Raw genomic sequence first — 20,165 nt, 5'->3', positions numbered from 1 at the left:
AATGATTCTTATTTTTATATGAGCTTTCTTGCAATTGGAATCTTCTCACATCTCTCCACCATTTTATGGGAAAGCGATGTCTTAGTGTGCCAGTGGCTGCAGACTACTTAGCCAAATAGCAACTGAGTACAGATCTTTTGAGTGATTTGATCTATCTATGGTTTATGCCAATCCAAGTTATAGAATTAAAAGGATGAATTGGCACTCTTTTTGCTGCAACATGCCTTCCAAAGCTGTTAAGGTGAAATGCTGCTCTGTGTGAGTCATACCAAAGCCAACCCAGCAGCACTAAAGTAATTATTCTCTTGTGTGTTCAGGATACTCAGGAATGAAACGTGATGAAAAGGAGGAACTTAATGGCTATAAGCTAGCAGGAGCACTGGTGCTAATAGGAAAAAAAAACCTTGGAAAAATGGCTTTCTCTGGTCTTGTGCAGTCAATTTCTTTGTGAAATTCTGTGCTTCCCCTCAGATAAAAGGGTGTAGAGCAGGTCTTTGTGGGTCAAATGGTTCAACTCCTCAGCTATTTGGAAGTGCTGCTAGTCAGCAGGATGTCCCGACTGTAGAAATGATTCAGCAGAAGAACAAATCTTAACTGAGGGTGTGTTTGGTGTTGTACTAAGGAGGTGGTGATCATCAGAGCTCAGGAGCAAAGTCCCAGTGCTAGGTGCCAGGTCACCTAGGAGAGCACTGCACGTCACCCCAAGGGCTTCCTTTTGTGAAATGGGATTCCAGCTTCTCCGTGAAAGCCTCTTGTTAATGCGTATGTGCTGCTTCACCTGGTGCTGCTGGAAAGAAGCAGCAGCCTTCTGGACTCCCCGTGCCTCTGCAAAGTTTGCCATCTGAGAAAGGAAAACATCTCCTGGCCTTTTGCAGAAAGTCTTATCTGCTGAAAGGTGCCAGGACCGACTTTGCTGGTCTGTCTGTCCCCTTGTTCTTCAGGGACAGCAGCAGCACTGCCAGTCCCAGCTGCAGGGTATGAGTTTGGGGGCAAACCTCCACTAGCTGATCTGCGTCCCAGCACCTGCAGGGTCACGACGCACCCTGAATGGACCATGGACTTGAGCAGCCCAGTCACAGGGAGAGCACCCTGCTGTGCCGTGCCAGCTCACAGTTGGGTGCCAGGCGAGTGAGTGATGGGGAAGGGTTGGATTTTAACTGTACCTGACTTGATGGCCTGCAGAAATATTCAGGGACAGAATTAATTTGGGGAGTGCAATGGTTTGAGCAGAAGTTTAAGGACTGCATACAACTACGTGTGTTGTGTTTTGAGTCCCGTCTGAGCCTGTGTGCTGGCTGGGCTGACCTTGTTCGCCCTGTGCCCCACTGCCCTGCTGGCAAAGTGGGAGATAAGCAGGGAGTTGCTATGAGGAAAAACAGGCTGATTTTGCTTCATGAATAAATGTAAAAAAGGATCCTTCTCCAGAAGCAGAGGATCAAAGTTTTCCTTTATTCATAATCTGTCTTTACAATATTTTGAAACATTTAAGTTAAGCCAACAGTGAGTTCTGTAGAGGCAATGTTTTCTGGCTTGACAATGACACTTTGCTAAATTCTCATGCCATCCTGTGAGATTATTTTCTACTTTGAGACATCATCTTCCTATTCCATTGCTTTATGTTCAGAGCTGCTCCAAGTACAAGCCTTTGCTTTGTAGCCTATAGCATTTCCTAAAAGCAGCTGTTTCTTGGAGCAACTTCCTGAAGATCAGACTGCTCATGTGGATTCAAAAGAAACATCTAACCAGAGCCTGCCCATCCCTTGTACCATCTGAAAGTTAAGCTGCTAGCTGTCAGTACCAGCAGTAGTGTCTCTGTAGTTAGAATTTTGCCTGTCTTGCTTCAGATTTTAGCAACTCAAATAATATATGTTGCTGCTTATAATTTACTGATGCTGCAGCTCATTAAGAGGCAAAATTTCTAGTAATACTTTACACAAAATGTGAATTGAAATTTGCAGAGAATGGATTTCTGTAGCCATAGGGCTGTCTACGCTGTTTGTCACATTTACATGAAAATGCTATTAGTAAGGTTGATCTTCCTTAAATGCGTGTATTCCTTCCTTTTTTTCAGTTCTATGCCTTGCTTATAGACCACACTCTATTCTCCAAGTTAAATTTATATCTTTTTTGAAAGAATATGGAAAACTCCACGTGTTATGGAAAGAATCTACACAACATGCTTCAAATCTGACCTAAAACATCAAGGAAATCTATCAAAAAAAGCTGTCAGTTATGTGCCTGAGAGTCTTTAAGAAGTTCTTTAGATAACATAGTTTTGCCGTAGAACTTGGACCTGCAACAGTGGGCTGCCTTCTTGTTATGTTTGGATTTTCTCTTAATTCACTCAAGAATTACTTTTCTTCTGATATTCATCTGCTACTTTGACGATGTTGGCTTTGGGTTAGGCTCTCTGTGGTGAGCATTGAGTGTTGGTCATTTTATTGAAACCCTCTTCTAACACTTTTTTTTTTTTTTTTTTTTTTTGTGCTTTTAGCCACTGACGATATTGTTAAAGTTGAAGTCTGGGATGTAGTTGACAAAGGTAAGATTTGTAACTTCCTTTCTAATGGAGATTCCTTGTTCTTTCTCTATTTTAGTTAAAGACTTACAGGGAATTCAGAAATACCTGCTTGCTTCTACTTTAGAAAAATGTCTGTACTTATTTTTTTCAAGTGCATGGATGTTACTTCCTGAAAAAATATGCAAAGGAGAGAAGAGTCTCCTATGCTAGAGCCCATTATTTGAAGTCTAAACTTCAGATCAAACCCAGCATTCAGAAGAAGTTGTTTCATGTGCAATGTTATCTGCAGTGAATAATGTATGCAGGAGGGAAGGATGAAAGAGTAGCCAATTACTGAAATTCACTTAGGACAGAAAATGCAATATATGTAATCCAAAATCTTTTCTAAATACTTAGCCAAGGGAAGTATTATGATATATAAATACATTTTTTATTAGTTTTCAGTTGTCAGAGTATAACGTTCTGCTTTATAAAAAACAAAAACAAACCCCAAAACATATGTGAAGACACAATTTGGATGCAGTGGAATCTGTTCCTGTAAGGGGTTGGGGTTCAGATGTAAATCTTAACAGCCCATTCTGTAGCCCCAAATGCAGGTGGTGGTTGGCTTTTAAGAGGTATTTTGTACCAGCCAAGCTCCTGGTTTAAAGTGTGAGTATAGTCAGGAAAGCAGCTTTACAAGCGAGCGTCTCGTGCTCCGTGAGTTGTGCTCCTTGTTTGTGTGTTTCTGTTGGTCAAATCTGTTGACCGCAGTCATCGAAACTTAAATTTCTGTGGTTTAGCTGCTGCGACATTTCCTGCAGCCTTAGCTAGAGTCTGTGCTGGCATGCATTCCCCAGCAGAACTGCATCCTAGGTGGGCTACTTCTGCTGTACCACCAACTTACACATGTGTTAACACCAAAAATGAAGAACATAAGTACTATAGGGAGTGGGAAAGGGAGAAATGTAATTTTTCATTGAGGTAAATTGTATTCAAAACAGTAGCAAAGGTAGTTAAAGATAGCAGCTGTAGCTCAGATGCATAATGGAGCCTTTAGGTTAAACCCAAGGCAGTAACTTCAAATGAAAATCCTGAGCACTTTATCTTTTTATTCTTTTAAACCCTTGTTTTCACAGCGTAGACGAAATCTTACTTAGGTCAGAGTTACTGCTGAAGTCAGCCTAATTACAGTTCGGCTTTTAGATCCTAGGATAACAAGTGCAGGGCCGGAATCTGAGCAAAACATCTGTTTTCTCGCAGCCTTGCAACTTTGGTGTGAATGGATACGGAGTTAATTTGGGAATCGTGTGGTTCCAGCATTTAGTTCTGTGAATAGCTTCTCTGAGCAGAATCGTCTTCTCAACTAGAGACTTACCATTGTTTTGGCAAAAAGGATTGGATTTGATACATGCAGATGTTGATTACAGCTCTTCTGATTCTGCTTTCATTTCTGACAGTGGAGCACGTGTTAGAAATCTAAAGGGACTCTTTTCTCCCCACTTCATATTCTTTTGAAATAAAACTCATTCTGTTAAGATTCCTCTTATGGACCACAGATAGGTATTTTTATGTAATCAAATGTACTCAGCCAATGTGTAAAAATTCAGATCATCATGGTACAACGAAATCAAATCCTTTCAAGTACAACTTCAGGAAAATGTGCTTGCTCATATCTAACTTTCATCTTAATGTTATCTTACGACATTTTTGTTCTTCCTTCTATATGCTTAGGACAAAAAATCCTCCTGCGTGATGCTTTTGGTGAGAGCAACACTAGTCTAGACTGTAGACTTTTAGTATTGAAGTATCCACTGCTGCTGCAGCATAGTGCTGACAAGGCCTGATCCTCCTTTTTTTCCTTCCCTACCAGATCCTGGCTAAAGCGCATATTTAGAGTTGTGCAGAATGCTGCATTTTTCCGGCTGGATTTGAAACTGCCATAAAATGCACGTTCTGAACATGCATTTCAACATACACTGTTACCCAAGCTAATTTTTTTTGCCAGTGTTTCCCCATTTTGGAAGAATTTTTCCTTGTTAGAGAGAATTAATAGACCTCTATTTAAATTAAGATGTTTGAAAACGTGTTGAAAGCCTGATGTGGGGATGTAGCTAGACTGTAAAAGGTGTATCCATAAACTGCAGTTTTCAACTTTAGTCTTGCAAAGCGGCTTCGGCCTCTTCTCTGCTGTGCAGTGCTGCTGTTCTTCATGTCCCGGTGTGAACATGCACCAGAGGATTGGGGAAACTTAATGAATCGCACCCTGAAAGACTTGATGTGCATTTTTGGACTGAAGTTAAATGTGGTTTTACTAAATGGTATTTCTCCTCACGCTTACCAGCAGTGTGCCTCCCTGTCCTTGTTAGTTCAGCAGTGTGCTTTGATTTTTCCCTCCAGACTGTTCCAAGTGCAAGAGGCAGCTCGGTTGGCTCTGCCTGGCTGGTGGTTTAGCTTGGTGTCATTTGTTTAGCACACAGATGTTAATTTGGAAGTGTGGAGAGATTTGTAGTGAAAGTTTAAAACCTGTGAGGTTGGTCAGTGTGGTGAAGCAGCAGGGAATGGCAGCTGCTATGCTGTACTGCTCCTCTTAACTTTTTCTTGACTCTCTGGGTTTGTTTTTTTTCTTAATGTGCAAAGTCACTACAGTACAGACTCCCCTGCAGCCTGCTGTTTTCTTCTTGGGCCTGCTCAGAGAGCTGGGCTCATTTGTGTAATGATGCCATTTGTTAAAACCTTAACAAGTAGAGCTTGCCCCCAGCTATGGATTGTATTGAATTTTGTGTGACATGTGTAGTAAATACCATCTCCTTTGCTGTCCTTGGGTCTAATAGAGCATAGGAAAGATATCTCTCAGCAAAAAGTCAGATCCTGACTCATCTTTCTGGCTTTGCAGCAAGTTGTATAACTACTGCAGGTCATAAAGCTGTAATAGATCCTGAATGCAAAGAAGCTGTTTGAATGCAGGTGATTCAAGAAGAATTCTGATCTCCTGTCTTGTAACTTATGCTAGTTCGGTTCCTGCACCTTTTCTCATATGCTAACTGAAGGGCTTAAACCATGGTTTTTTTCTGTTGCCCCCAAAAGAGCATAAACTCTTTCCCTCATGGAGATTCCTTTCCTCTCCCTGCCCTTTCATCCCTCTCCCTCCCAGAGGTGTGCTACAAGAAGGAGAAAGGTTCAGAATTAATATTTCTGTTATTTTCAGGTGTCGTTAAGTGAGATAACACTGGGGATGCAAATATTCTAGACATGTGTTTTTGAATGGTGAACAGAAGCATCTCACTCACACTGTGGACAGCATTTGTTAGCAAGCTGTACTGAATCCTTGCTATCCTGCAACAAAACTGATGGTACACAGAGGTGCAGAAGCTCTCAGGTGCTGGCCAGGAACCCAGTTGTCTGGTGTTCAGTAAGAATTGTTCTGTAGACTTCAGGGCACTGCTGCAAGGTTATTTGGCTTCAGTGTTGCTATTATGCCTGTAAATAAGGAGCAGTCATAGTTCTAGGCAGAGAAGCGGGGCAATCGGAACATGAAGACCCTTGCTTTCTAATTGAGGTTCCTAGATTGCACATTAGTGCAGCCTTAAACACAGGACCATGTTCATACAACAACACAATCTTCATGGTGCACTTGCCTTTACAGGCTGAATTGCATCTTTTAATTACATACGTCTTGTCTTTATCTGGTTCATCCTGCAGTTTTGGCTCCAAAAATAGACACTGTGCATGAATATGTACACACATGCGCTTTTCAGCTCCCTTACTCCTTTATAGATGACCTCCTTTACAGCAGCGATGAGCATCATGTAAGAATGTTACTCATTCCTCTTGATACACACATAAAGCCATAAGGAGGCAGAGGGGTGCGAGTCATACTCGCTCTCAAAGCATTGGTTGTAAACGTGGCCAGGTTAGAAAGATTGCTCCCACCTTGATTGCTCTGGGTGGGAGAACTATGAAGAGTATTTGTGGTTTCTTTGGCTTTTGTTTTAATATGTAGAAATTCAGGTCATGGCAAGCATAATTTAGCAGTAACTGCAGAAAAAGTGATGTTTTGATATTCAGAGAAGCCACACAAATGCCACTGACTTGAAGTGAATTTAACTGAAGTGGGAAAAGACATGCACATCCTAGACATCCCACACTTTGAGTTGCCCTGGGAAAAAATCAGAGCCCATACTTGGATCTTCCAGGGAGATACATTGTACGAATAGGGAAGGATCAGGATTAATATTTCTGCTACTTTCAGATGTCAACAGTAGGATGACACGAGGGGATCAAACATTTTTTAGTGGTGCACAGAAGAACCCACCAGACACAGTGTCAGGGTATAAGAGCTGGAATCTCTTGATATCCTGAAGCATTAAACTTTCATGAATAACTTGTGTTTCGTAACTGTTTATCCTTGACCTGTGTGCAAAAAGAACAGAACACTTTGTTGCACATGCAGCATCTGGCAGAACCATGAATTTTACAAGTCGTTGCTCCGTGTTAATCAGCAGAGGTGAATAGTTGGAAGCTATTTTGGTCCCAAGTGCTGCAGAGTCTTTTAAAGAGTCGGTGAGAGTTTTTTTTGCAGGTGCATCCGATCTGCCAACACTTTCTGTTGTCAGTGTCACAGGGAATTTCTAGAAATTATGAGAAGGAATTCCAAGCCTCTGCCATTATAATTTAGTTAACTCATCATTATCTTGACTAGGAAAATACAGAACAAAGTTAATTCAGCAGTACAGTTCTTAATTGCTCTCAGTAGCATCTGGAAGATATTTAGTATCTGTAAAACATAACTCTACACCTTGCAGGGTTATTAATTTTGCAGTGCTCATCATTTGATAAAACTCTGGACTCTGCTGTACATAGAGTTTAAAAAATATCTGGGAGGTGAAGACAGATTTTTTCACGGTATGTCCACACTAAACTTCTTTGGCCGTAGGTGAAAGAAGAGGTCCTCACCCTTACACATTGAGACTCCCGGCAGTCCTTAGTGCTGAGTGTCTACACCAGAAAATCATGTTAGCTGATTGCTGCTCTGCTAATTGTAGGTACAGATACATGGTGTTTTCTTCTCTGTCTGCTGTGGTTGCAGGCTTTAAGATTTGGAAACATGATTACAGTGTAACTGATGTAATGCAAAATTTTCAGGGAGCCTGAGGTTTCAAAACACCACCTCCTTTTTTGGGGATGCTGAGTCAAATGGCAGTGGTACTTTAAAATGTCAGTTTGCAAACTTATCAAGTGCTTACTGAAGCTGTAAGAAAAGGGAGAAGTCTCAGGGGGATCTGTCCTTTAAGTGTAAGGGCTCTATGCACGTGCCTTAGAGGAAGCAGATGAGTTGGAGAGAAACTGTTAGATTTCTCCAGATGGGATTGTGGCTTCGAGACTGTAGGGCAAGTTTTCTAGTTCTAAACACTGCTCCAAGTGTTTAGCCTGTTGCCTCTTGCACTTTTCCTGTGAGCTTAGAGTTTCATCTGTTCTCTAGCTTATTTTTGTGTGCATGTCTCTAGAGCGTGTGGCTTTGGATGGTGCCTCTGGAGGATTTCCTTTCTGCTCCTTCGCTGGTGATGACCAGACCTGACCCTCTGGCTCTGGCCTTTCACACACCTGTAGGCTGTCTCTCTACTTCTCCACAGCCCCCTTGCCACAGTTTATTTGATTTTGCTTGGATTTCCCCCTGTTCTGTCTGTCTTCTGGCTGTTAAATTTTCATAATCTGGCTCCCCCCTTTCTTTTTTTGGTCACAAGTCAGCCCAAAGCACCCAGTGCACTCTGAGATCATGTTTTTTGACAAGACTGCTTGCTTCAGGTCAGTGACGTAGCACAGCAGCGTCATAGCATCTCTCAGGAAGGCTGTGTATGTAGTTGTGCAGTTCAGTCATAGCAGCCCCACGATCTTTTGCTTCTTCAACACTAGTGCAACAAAAAGGGCAACAAAACCCCTTCCCTTCGTGGTCAGGGAGTGCACCAAACCCTCTATTATTCAGTCATTGTGACTTTATGCTGTGAAGAGCATGGTTTAAGCTACTTCAGGCTTTCTTCCTATTCATCTTTGAATGAGAGTGGCTAGTGTTCTTGAACAGGGTAGCTGGTGTTCTTCAGCAAGGCATGCCTGTCCCACCCCTCCTCATTCCCCATGCTTATAGTAGAAGTTGGATCTGCTTTTAGGGTCATGTTCAGAATGCTGTAGTCCTGCTCAAACCCATCCAGGAGATCCTGGAGTTCTCTGCCCAGTGTAATGCATTTATTATTTTTTTTTTTTTTTACAATTCTTTTTAAGGAAAATGCAAAAAACGAGGAGATGGTTTGAAACTGGAAAATGACCCTCAGGAGGTGAGTCACCTTGAATGCAGATGTCTGCCTCTTAACAGGAGGTCTCTAGTCCACCTTTGGTCCATGGACAGTAAGTTCTATACTTGTTTCTGCTTTAAGGCCGGCCTAGGAGGCAGATGAGGGGCAGTGTGATCCCTAATGCTCTTCAGTCTTTTGCCTGTGCATTTTATCCCTGTTTCTGCCCTCACCACAACTTTCCTGCTGTTTTCCATTTTGTCTTTTGGGAATGACTGCACCCCAGATGTTTACTCGGTAGCTTTGTACCTGTCTGCACATGGTCAGTGGCAGGAAGTCCTTTTGTGATGGAATTCTTGTGAGGTGTGGAGGAGTCATTTGATGCCATGCTCTCTGGCCGCTCCATAAAACTGGGCTAACAATTACCTTTTAACACCCTTTGAAATAACAGAGGAGGAAGGGTCAATAGAAGTGCCACCTAGCACATAAAAGTAAACAGAGTGGCTTTCTCAAGGCTTTTCCATGAGCGTATCTCCTTTGGATCTTCTGCTGTAGAACAAAGTGCTGTATGGAAGACCATACTACCACGTTCCCCAAACTGCATTTGGGCTGCCAGTGCACTTCCATGGCATCTCTTTCAAAAGATGTATGATTTTATCCCCAAGAAAAATTCATTTTAAAGGCCCTTGATGCCATGATCTATGCTGCAGCTCTTAAAGAGCTTTATTGCTCCTGTATCAGTGCCTTTGAGGGCTCAGTGCACAGGCAAGTTCTGGTACTTGCTCCATAACCACTTTGTTGAAATTGGTGAGAAAAGCAGCGTCACTGATAGGCAGAGAGCTGAACACTTGGTTCTGGGGATGGGTCAGGGTGGCGAAGAGTTACCTGTTTCACCAGGGTGCCAGTCCCACTCAATCTGTGCAGTCCAATTAGGAAAATTTTCTTTTAAAATATTCTCCTATGGGAAAAAGCTTTTATGAGAACAGATACCACAGCTGCTTCTTCCTTCGCAAACGTGACCAGTACTGTATTTTGCAGCATGTAGAATCCAAATGATGAAAAGCAGATCAGGTACTAATAAATACTTTTGGCCCTGAATGGGAGAAATTCAGTGGAAACTTCATCCTGGCTTTATACCCAGAAGCATTAGAAGTACAGTCAATATTTGGGTTGGCAAAGAGATGAAATGGGAGCTGTGTCCTCTGTCCTCCATCCTGTAGCTTATATGGAGTTGTCTTGCCAGTGCAGGATTTGGGGGCACAGGGGAAAGAGGCGGGGGGGTGGGGGGGTAGCATTTGCTGTCAGACATGGTTTTTTTTCAGGCATTGTCAGGTGCTTCCCGTGCAGCTCATATGGGCAGTGGAAGCTGCGAACCACCAGATATCTTGCTTAAACAATGATGATGTGAAATCCACAGATAATTCTTACAGTGGGCTGTCACTTTAGAAAGTTTACCTGTTCAGCACTGTATCAGTTGTGTTCTGTGCAAGCCTGAAGTTGAATCAAGTTATTTACTGCTTCTTTGGCTTTATTTCCTCAGGCAGAGTCAGAGATGGCTCTGGATGCAGAGTTCCTGGATGTCTATAAGAACTGCAATGGTGTAGTGATGATGTTTGACATCACCAAACAGTGGTAAGACATCTTCAGTGGCATGCACCATGTGATTATCGCTTGTTTAATGAAAACAAATGACTTCTAGACCTCTTGATTCCCAGATGGACTCTGGAGCTGATAACCAGCCTAATGAGTTGTATCTCTTAAAACAGTAGCTTTCTCTTCTGACATGTCTTTTAATATACTCCTCTCCTGGGTTTGTTTCAAACAGGCAGTCTCCCTGTGGGCTTGCGTACTGCAGTTTCTCAGATACTGCTGTCTGAGGCTTGCTAATTAGTGCTATCACAGGTGCAAAGTATGCTGGGCATGTTACAAACCCTTGCTCTCCGGAACACAAGGGAAAGGGGAATGCCTGTGAGAAATTCTCAGGAAGAGTGGTATTAGTAAGGATTATTTAGAGGCCCCAGGCTGCATTAACATACAGAAATAATGAACTGTTCATTTTTCACATCTGCTGAGGAGGGTGAGAGACATATGGAAGCCAGAGTGGAAAGAGGAGGTGGTAAGAGTTCCTGCTTTATGTTTGAGCTTGTGTTTTACAGATTTGGTATGGGTCAGTGAGCCTGCTGGCAGCTGAAGGGAGGGAATCCTTCTGCTGACCCCACACGGTTTCATAGGACTGAGGGAAATACTGCTGTAGGAGATGTGAGGTTGCCAGTAGAAGTGGATTATTGAACCAGTCAAGTTGTTTTTGGATAAAGAATGATACAAACATATTTACAGTTAATGTATTTCTCTGAGGGGAGCAAAGAAGCCACAGTCTTGGAACGACTATCACAGAACGATGTTTCCTACTCATCTGCCTTTATCTCTCTCCTGTGGTGAAGGACATTTAACTATATTCTGAGGGAGCTTCCTAAAGTGCCGACCCACGTTCCAGTGTGCGTGCTTGGGAATTACCGAGACATGGGAGAGCACCGGGTCATTCTGCCTGGCGATGTGCGGGACCTCATCGACAATCTGAACAGGTAAGGTGGCACCATGGTCACCAGGCAGGGGAGTGGACCTCGGCTGCTCTCTGTCATCAGCTGTAGATAACCGTATTGCTGCTGTGTTTCAAATGCACATCACGTTCATCCTCTTGACCCTGTGCCTAACTTTTGGGCTTTCATAGCTCTGAGTACTTCACACAGCAGCTTCAGTTTACACGATGAGCTCTTTGATTTAGGAGCCTGTTCTGGGCAGATTGTTAGCTATGTATCTGGAAATAGTGAGCATCTGTCAGCATGTGCCTTCCCAAGAAGTCACCTTCTTTCTGGTTAGTCCTTCTCTTGTGAAAGAATCCTCTCCCTGCAGCACAACTGTTCTCTACTCTAAATAATTCTGCTACAAGAGAGCCAGCTAGTGCAGCTGTCTTCCTTGCTCTTGCTCTGAGAGCATCCCCACACAGTATTTACTGGGCACAGCCAAATCATATGCCTCTCTTGCCAGCCAGGCAAGATTTTCTCTCATGCAAAGATCTGATGTGCTCTGTTATTTAGTATAAAATACTACTTGTTAGTCAGGATTCAATGGGTTGTACCTTTTTGTGTGGTTTTATGTTTTTAAGGCATTTTTTCATTTTCCTAGTCTCTTACTTTTTTATGCCTACATCAGGCACCCAGAAATTATATCAGTTTTAAGACTTTATCTGTAATGTAATCATTTCTTTACAAGTCCGTCTTTATCTATGACTTATGTAGGTCTGTTTGTGGTTTTAAAACAAAACCTTCACTGAGAAATGAACAGCTTGTACAGCTGTGAAACCCCCAGTTTAGTAAACCAATGGCCCAGTGTCCTGACACAGAATTTCTTAGTCTGGCAGCCACATGGCACTGCAACGTAACAGCTGTGTTCTGCCACCCTTTAGGAGGAACAAAGTGTGAATTTTGTCTGTAAATAAAATAACAAGTCGCTAGCAGAATGACTTGCTAGCCTACATTTAGAGGTTGACGGGGTGGCTGGTAAATGAGGATCGTTCATGGTATGCAGTGTGGCAGGTGCCTCTTCTGTGTGTGTGCAGTCCATGTCCTTTGTTCAGTTTTTTTTCTCTCTACCTATCTGGTTGAGACAGGCCTCCCGGCTCCTCGTATTTTCGCTACGCTGAGTCTTCCATGAAGAACAGCTTTGGCCTCAAATACCTGCACAAGTTCTTCAATATCCCCTTCTTGCAGCTGCAGGTAAGACAGAGGGCATTTCCCTGATGAGCTGGGCAGGTGGGACAAATGTCATTTTTTCTGTCTCTAAGGTGGGAATTTGGTATTTGGGGGTTCTTTTGCTGTTACAGGATCCTGAGTAATTTCTATTTTCGTAAGAGTTATTGGAACAAAATTATGTTAGTACATTGGTGCCAGTGACTTAAACATGTCTGCTTGCGAGAGGGCTCTTCTCTGCTGTAATTGCAAATGCCTGCCTCTAAAGGAAGGCTCCAAGGTGATGAACAGCACTGGCAAGAAAATTGCGTCCAGTGGTGTAGCTGCCAAAGTCAAAACTGTTAACCTAGGCACATTTGTTAACTTTATATTTAAATTCTGTTAACTAAAATTCAGATGCAAGTTGATTTGGGCATGAACTGAACAGTTCAGGGACAACTGTTTACTGAGAATCTTTGCCCTAGTGATAGGTGATCTGCTTGGATCCTTTGCACATAGATCCAGGCCTCACATTTCCTTCATAATTGAGGCTTCTTAGGTGGACTGAGTAGAAAGGCAAAGGCTGGATGGGCACAGAAGGGTGGAATTCTCAGTTGTGGTTCTTTAGAAGAGGACCTTTCTGAGGTGACCGGAAAGGGGTCCTTTGGGATCAACAGCAGATGCTTTTTAGGGGTACATGTGATGCTATATCATTGTTTTCTGTTGTATGGAAAAAACAGGCAGTTGATCTTGATTGTTTTTCAACTAGTAATTGAAATGTCTATGTGTATTTTTATACAAGTAATCCCCACTGAAATGCTAGTGCAGAGGAAGCTCAGATCTATTGGTGGATGTTACCACGTCCTCAGGCTGCAGAGCAGAAAGAACCACACTAAGAAAATTGAACATATAGTACCCCAGTAAAACAAGTCAGATTTCTGAGGAGGAGGTTGTAGAAATCTCAGATATAGACCCAATGTGCTGCTCAGTGGAGAAGATGGAAATCTACCAGCATGGTGTTGGTTAAATGTTTGGTTTTATAACCTCTGCTCCTATGGTAAAGCGATGTCTTGTGGAAATCATGCATAACAATTAGTTCCCAGGTTACTTTTGTTGGTTTTGTTACAGCTCTCCTTTTTTTCTCAAATAGATGTTGATACGAGACAAAGACATTAGCACAGTCTTCCTGCCAGATTTGTTTCTGAAAGCTGGTCATAACGATACTGTTAATAGTCAGTATATTAATGATTTCCCTAGCCATATTTATAAGCAGGAAATACCAAAGTATTTGTAGTTTTGGGTTTGCTTGGAAGCAGCTTTAGGATGTGAGTCTTAGGGGACCTTTCATTTAAATGTGCTGTGTATGAGTAAACATGATCTGTTAATCTGAAACTGAAAGCCATTAGGACGTTTAGGTAAGGTAATTGCCCCCAAAGCCAGAGAACTTCTTGGTCAAATCTTGGTCTTTAGGGAAATAGAAAAAAATAAATCTGCTAAAAACTTTGGTTGTTTGGAGATTCCAGTGACAATTGCTCGGGAGAGGTGAAGGAAATGGGGTGACCAGCCCAAATTTGTTCTCCTTCTCAGTGGGCTAAGGGTGCCACTGGGAGTACTCCAAAAGGTACAGGTCCTGCAGAATTAGACTCCCAAATCCTGTGTTTTTCATGTAATGTAATTCAATAATGCAACACAGCAGAAACAGACCAGAAAAGGCTTCTCATTACAATTGAGTTCTCAAAATGTGCAAGGGGAGATGTGGGTAGGCACACGTAAACCATGCTTGTAAATGTTTGCTCTGTTCTTTGTACAACAACACAGAAGGCAGCAGTTGAGGAGGTTGTCCTGTGCCTCAGCCAAGGAGAGAGTGATCAGATCATAGCTGCCTGGCTTTTCCTTTAAAACAGCAACACCAGAACTAATTTGTGCAGTTCTGTGCTCATACCGGGATGCTTTTGTGTGCGTTCTGATAAAAATCACAGCATAGCATCCGATGTGGAGATGGCTTGTTTCATTTTCCTCTGGTGTGCGGGGGATCCCTGGCCTTGCTGTTCTGTACCGAGGCAGGTGACACTGCAAAGCTGGAGGAGGCTTGTGGTTGCTTCCATCCAGGGCTTTGCTTCACCAAGATGCAATGCACTTAGTTTTTTCAGTGCTCCTGCTGGGTGGCTCTGGGCGTTTTGCTGCTGGGAGCCTTGCCTTTGAGTGCACAGGGAGCCAGGGTTGGCCCCGCTGGGCCTGATTAACAACCAGCACAGCACGATGTTAAAATTTGTAGGAAAATCACAGCTAGCCTTAATTTGTAAAGGTTCTGCTTCTACCTTCAGAGAGACTTGCCAGTAACAAGCTCCAGAAAGAAGTAATTTCCCTGGTACTTTGGAGCAAAGCAGGGTTAAAGGAGAGGAATGCTACCAGGTATTAAATGCACATATGATTTAATCAGTCTCGGTGGATCTCTGAGGTTTCTCTGTGTTCCTCTGCCTAACCTCCTGCAGCTCTCGAGGGGAAGAGTTGTTCAGCTGTGTGTGAGATTCCAGGCTGTCCTTTAGCGGAGTTGGTGTTCAGTGCATTGGGTTTAAGTTGCACATTTCTGTCTTCAGCTTACATTCATGCATCTTTCATGAAGAAAGCAGTGGCTGAAATTCATACCCCCAGTACAGAGCTTGTTCCCACTAGCTAACCGGGGCTTTTCAATTATTTATCAGTTCCTTTCCAGGGGAAGGATTGTCAAACCTGAGAATGGAGTTTAGCTGTAGGTATTGCTGGTGGCCCATATAATGTGCAAATGTGAGCAGGTCAACCAGGCCTTCAGATGCTGCGCTTGGAAGGAGACAAAATTCTGCGGACAGCTGAAATTGCCTTTTCCCAGGAAGCACTTGAAAGTGGCATTCAGCCAAAGCATTGGTCTGTAGCACATGATTTATTCCCTTCTTTTGGGTCATTGCTAAAAATAAGCTGTTTCTTTAATATTTTAATACCAGCATGGTAAAATAGAATTTATTTTTAAAGTATTTGGAAGTCCATTATTGGTGATAAATTTTTATAAGATTAAATGCAACACTCTTAATTAAATATAAGTTCATAATTTACTGTGATCTGTGAAAATTTAAATAAATACAACTCTGGTATATGTCTTAATGCCAAAGTATGAGGAAAGGCAAACCACTTGTTTAATAAAAGCTATTATCTCAGTGCCTAAGGTAAGCATTGGAGAACAGTGTCCCTTCCATCTCTGTTTATTCAGCTAATTTGCTCAGCGTTTGATTAAATCCTCTTAGGAAGCTGAGGACAAAGAAGCAGAAAACTTGCTCCTTTTTGTCTCATTTTTGCATCTACTATATGAATAACTAGAAGGATGAAATCTGTTGCTTCTAAAATCTTGAAATTATTGAATTCTAAAATCTAGAATTTTAATTCTAAAATCTTTATTAGTACTTCTGTTTAGTGTAAAGCATGCTTTGCTGAAACTTTCTTGTCTGTATACCACAATAAAGGGAATTGGAGTTAACTAACATCATAATTCTTTGTATACATGTTAATGGAAGTCAGGTTTCCATCTGCATAGAGCTTATGAATATGATAAATAAAAACTACCTAGCAAAGGAAATATGGAACACTCCAAGCTCTTAACACAATGGCAAAGGTAAAAATGAAGAATCTAAATGCCTTGGAAGCAGTAAATTAGCTTATATTGTCATAGAAGCTCTTAAATTTCAAGAAAGAATGTATCTTCCAGTAAATTAGCATGTTTAAACATTATCAACTGCTATGAGTCACCTGGTCTTATAATACAAAATAAAAATTACTTAAAGCCATGCTTGCTGATATAAATCATGGTAGAATTTTATATAAATCAGCCTGCTCCACGGACAGCTCAAGCTGTGTCCTGACTACTCCCTTGGACAGAGTAGCGTGGTGTGTTTTATATAAGACAGATGAGTGAGTTGCTCTTTAAATTTGTACACTTTCTTGATAGCTTCAAAATTGTCGTGTGTATGAATCTATATTGTCAATAGCATATGCATGTGGAAACTGAATGCCATTGCTTTATACAAATGTCTGTCTTCCCATAGGGATTTTATTCTGTACATTTTGTAGTTTATTTCCTTTTGTGCTCTTCACTCTAATGGGATTTCTCTGCAGTGAGCATGTGTGTTGTGAAACACAGTATTAAAAATTCACCACAGTTACTGACGCTAACCTTCAAAAATATTTGTCACAGTAGAAAGTTTAAATGTGCATTGAGGATAAGGCAGTTATAAAAGCAAAAACCTTTGATTTCTCTTCCGTTTCCTCCTGTCTGGGTGGTGGCACAGCTTGGCAGCCTGTGGCACTGGTGGACCCTGCTTTAACGGGCACTGTGCAGCGCCGTGAGTCATCGGATGTGTCTCAGCACAAGCTGTCCCCACGTCCTGTGCCATCCAGCATGTAGGCAGTGTGAGAGGGAGGATTGACACTTTCAGGCACTGAACATCGTGATTTTTGACTCCGGAATTTGGTGTGTAAAGTGACTTTTGTGCCCCTCACTCAGAGCCTCCCCAGGGGGCGAGCAGAGTGCCGGGGCTGGTGGTGGGAGCTTGGCCAGTGCCCAGCTGTGTGCCAGCTGCCTGCGTCTGAGCCGAGGGCAAGGGGCTCTGGCACAAGATTTGTACCGTGGAGCGGGGCAGTGGCCACAGACAGCTCTAGTCGTGGCCAGAGGATCCTGAATTGTGTTTCTGCAGAAATGGATGCTGTGTTAGCCCTGCGGCTCAAGGATGTTGCAGGGCCAGGTCTGCTGGGCAGGCAGGTGAGGTTGGTGCTGGATCCACGGCAGATGAGCCCTTGGAGCTGGCCATGCCCGTGCAGCCTCAGCATAATGCGTGTGGTTATTGATCTCTTCTCATTGCCATCCGGACTGTCGGGAGGAGTGTCCCATGACCATTTGCAATTGATTTTGAACCTTTTAAGCCAGCACTTCCCCTCAGCTGAGGTTTTTGCTTGGATTCTGTTGGAAATGTGGAAGGGAAAGGGCTGAATTAAGCTACCCTGTTTTGTGTTAGTGAAGCCAGCTCACTTTATCACACATTTGAAATGGACTGGAGTGTCTGTCCCGCATCTGTGGGGCAGCAACTGAAGGCAGAGGGGCAGTGACTTCTAACATTTCACTGAGTTGACAGGTTGTCCTCAGTCATCTACCCTGACAGTAAAAAGAAAATTATTGTGAGGTTTTGCATCAGCTAGGTCCTACTCACAGAGGGACTTCTTTAGCACAGGGAAAAATAAAAGAGCAGAATGAATGGGTTGCCCAACTGTTCTCCACAGGAGTTGGATCTGTTTTCCAAATGCAACTGGCAATGCTGTCTGAAAATCACACATAATTGATTTATGGCTGAGTACAGCTCACAGAACAAGTTACTTTCTTACACACAAACTTTCTGGATTAATGTACTTTTGCTACTGCTTCTGCTTCCCTTTGTGCTTCTGTATTTAAATTGAGAGGGACCAAAGCTCCTGTTTAATGCATTGCTGTGGGTAGAGTGGTGCCACAAGATCTTGCTGCACCCTGTGAGCGCACGGAGATCTGTTACAGTGACCCTTCCTGCTCAGACCCAGCTTGTTTTTCTTTCTTCAGAGGGAGACGTTGCTACGGCAGCTGGAGACGAATCAGCTGGATATTGATGCAACTTTGGAGGAGCTGTCAGTGCAGCAAGAGACAGAAGATCAAAACTACGAACTGTATGTCACTGAGCCATCTTTTCTAACTGTTTTGTTGCAGTCTAGGTGTCACGTGAATGTTGGGCAGCCCCAGCTGTGGCATGTGGCCAGGCTGAAGGGTCCAGTGAGTGACATTTAGGGTTTCTTTGGAACTTGTAAACTGTTGCTTTTAAGTGGCATCACCTGAAATAAAGCATACCCTTGGGGATCCCTATGAAAGGGTCTGGTTCCTACAGGCACGGGATCTGTGGGAGGGCAATGGAGGTGAAGCTCAGGAGCACCCCTGGAGGCAGCACATGCTGAAGGAATTGGAGAGAAGTATGTTGCAGCCTCTGATGCTGAAAGGGGTATTTTCCATCTTTCTTCTACTCAGCGCACAAGTTGATTCCTCTTCTTCTGGCTATTGCATTCCTGTGTATTGTGTGTCTTGTGACAGGCAGAAGGTAATAGCAACGACATTGTTGTCTTTTTTTCCCTTTAAGTACTTCCAGACTCCTCAGTGCATTTCTGGTTTGAAATAGTGGCTATTTCCTGGTGCCTTGCATTTTTTCTGTGCCTTGTCTGATTGCTTGCTGCTTGAAATGAGCATTTGCCAGATTGAGCCCTGCAAAGCCAGTACGTCTGTAGCACACTGAACAGGAATCTCTTCAGATTTGTATGTTGTTGACAAATGTGTTCTGTGAATTCTGATTGCAAGGTCTTTATTGCAGTGATGTGCAAGACAGAAAAGTCATCCCAGAATGAATTGGAAAAAGATTCTTTACAGGCAACTTTATTTAGAAGTTGGAGTCAATGGTTATGAAATATTCATGCACAGTCATTTTGAGCAATTTTCAGACCAAGTTTCAAGTTCCATAACCTTAGTCAGTGTGTCTTCCTTGAGAGCATTGAAACACCCCGTATAAACATGTAGCGGTACCATTTCCAGAGTGTTCACCTCATTCCTTACCCCAGGGACTGGTTTGTCTCCTCGTGCCTTCAGCAGTTCTCTTGATGTCCCTGCTCAAAGGGCTGGGCTGTGTGGGCTGTGCTGTCAAGACTGTTTTCCAGTACTTTTGTTTGTACTGCATCAGTAATGGGAAGATATCTGAAAGAATCAAGAGTAGAGCTGTTCCAAACTTACACCAGAAGATCTTGCTCCTTAGTCACCTCTTGCCCTTATACCAGCTTTAGCATTTGCTGAACCCTCTCATGTGCCACTTCAGCTCACAAATCCAGCAGAAGGCTGTCTTCTGCCCTGTCTACTTTTGGGTTAATCTGAGTTGGGCTGGCTCTGAGAAGCGTGTGTGTAACACCAAAACTTAAAGGAAGCAGCAGCAGTATGGTGCTGGCAGAGGTGGGATGGCTAGACCTTGTAGTTCCAGCAATGGGCACTAGACTCGATGATCCCATCCAGTGTAACCACACCAGTGGACACCATTTTACGATATTGGTATGCTTCCTCTGCCAGAGAGTACCCTTTCTGGGTACATGCTCCTGCAGAAATATCTGATTGCTAAAGAGTATCATTTGCAATGCCATAGCATCAAGAATCTTAGGGCCAGAGTGCTCGCATTGCTCTAGGCACTGTGCACTAACAAGTCAAAAAGCGTGTTCTTGCCTTTTGCAAGCAGAGAGGAGCTTTTGGTGCAGTAAGCAGCAGCTAGCATCACCTCAGCAGAAGCCCCCGAGTCATCTGCAGAAACTCCAAAGCCAGATAAACATTGGACCTACTTGTCAGTCATTTGTCATTTTCCAAACCAGCTCATCAGCATGGGAGGAGCAGGAGATGGGGTGTGTGCACCTGAAGATGCCCACTGCGTGCCCTGGGTCACTGGGTGCCGTAGCAAAGTACTGCTGCTCAGCTGCTGGGGAGGGCTGGCACTGCAGGTGGCTAATTGCACCATTAAGCTCCATAATTGGCTTAACATGGCATAAGAAATACCTTAGCTGTGGTACCTGACAGAAGAGGAGTTGCTACAATAT

The 20,165-nt window shown here is 43.0% G+C and overlaps 1 protein-coding gene across 2 annotated transcripts in view; it reads left to right on the top strand.

The window, feature by feature from the left end:
• The window catches only part of RABL6 (RAB, member RAS oncogene family like 6), a 58,713-nt gene that overhangs the window by 12,104 nt on the left and 26,444 nt on the right, over window positions 1-20,165 (top strand). For both annotated transcript variants that reach the window (XM_080402184.1, XM_080402185.1), the window contains 6 exons: window positions 2,495-2,542; window positions 8,777-8,829; window positions 10,325-10,416; window positions 11,226-11,366; window positions 12,452-12,557; window positions 18,118-18,221. In XM_080402184.1, coding sequence (XP_080258310.1) covers window positions 2,495-2,542; window positions 8,777-8,829; window positions 10,325-10,416; window positions 11,226-11,366; window positions 12,452-12,557; window positions 18,118-18,221 — 544 coding nt within the window. The remainder of the gene's footprint in view (window positions 1-2,494; window positions 2,543-8,776; window positions 8,830-10,324; window positions 10,417-11,225; window positions 11,367-12,451; window positions 12,558-18,117; window positions 18,222-20,165) is intronic.

The sequence above is a fragment of the Falco punctatus genome, assembly GCF_963210335.1.
Source record: "Falco punctatus genome assembly, chromosome: 9".
Lineage (NCBI taxonomy): Eukaryota > Metazoa > Chordata > Aves > Falconiformes > Falconidae > Falco > Falco punctatus.
The sequence above is the reverse complement of the archived record's forward strand: the minus strand, read 5'-3'. Positions and strand labels throughout refer to the sequence as shown.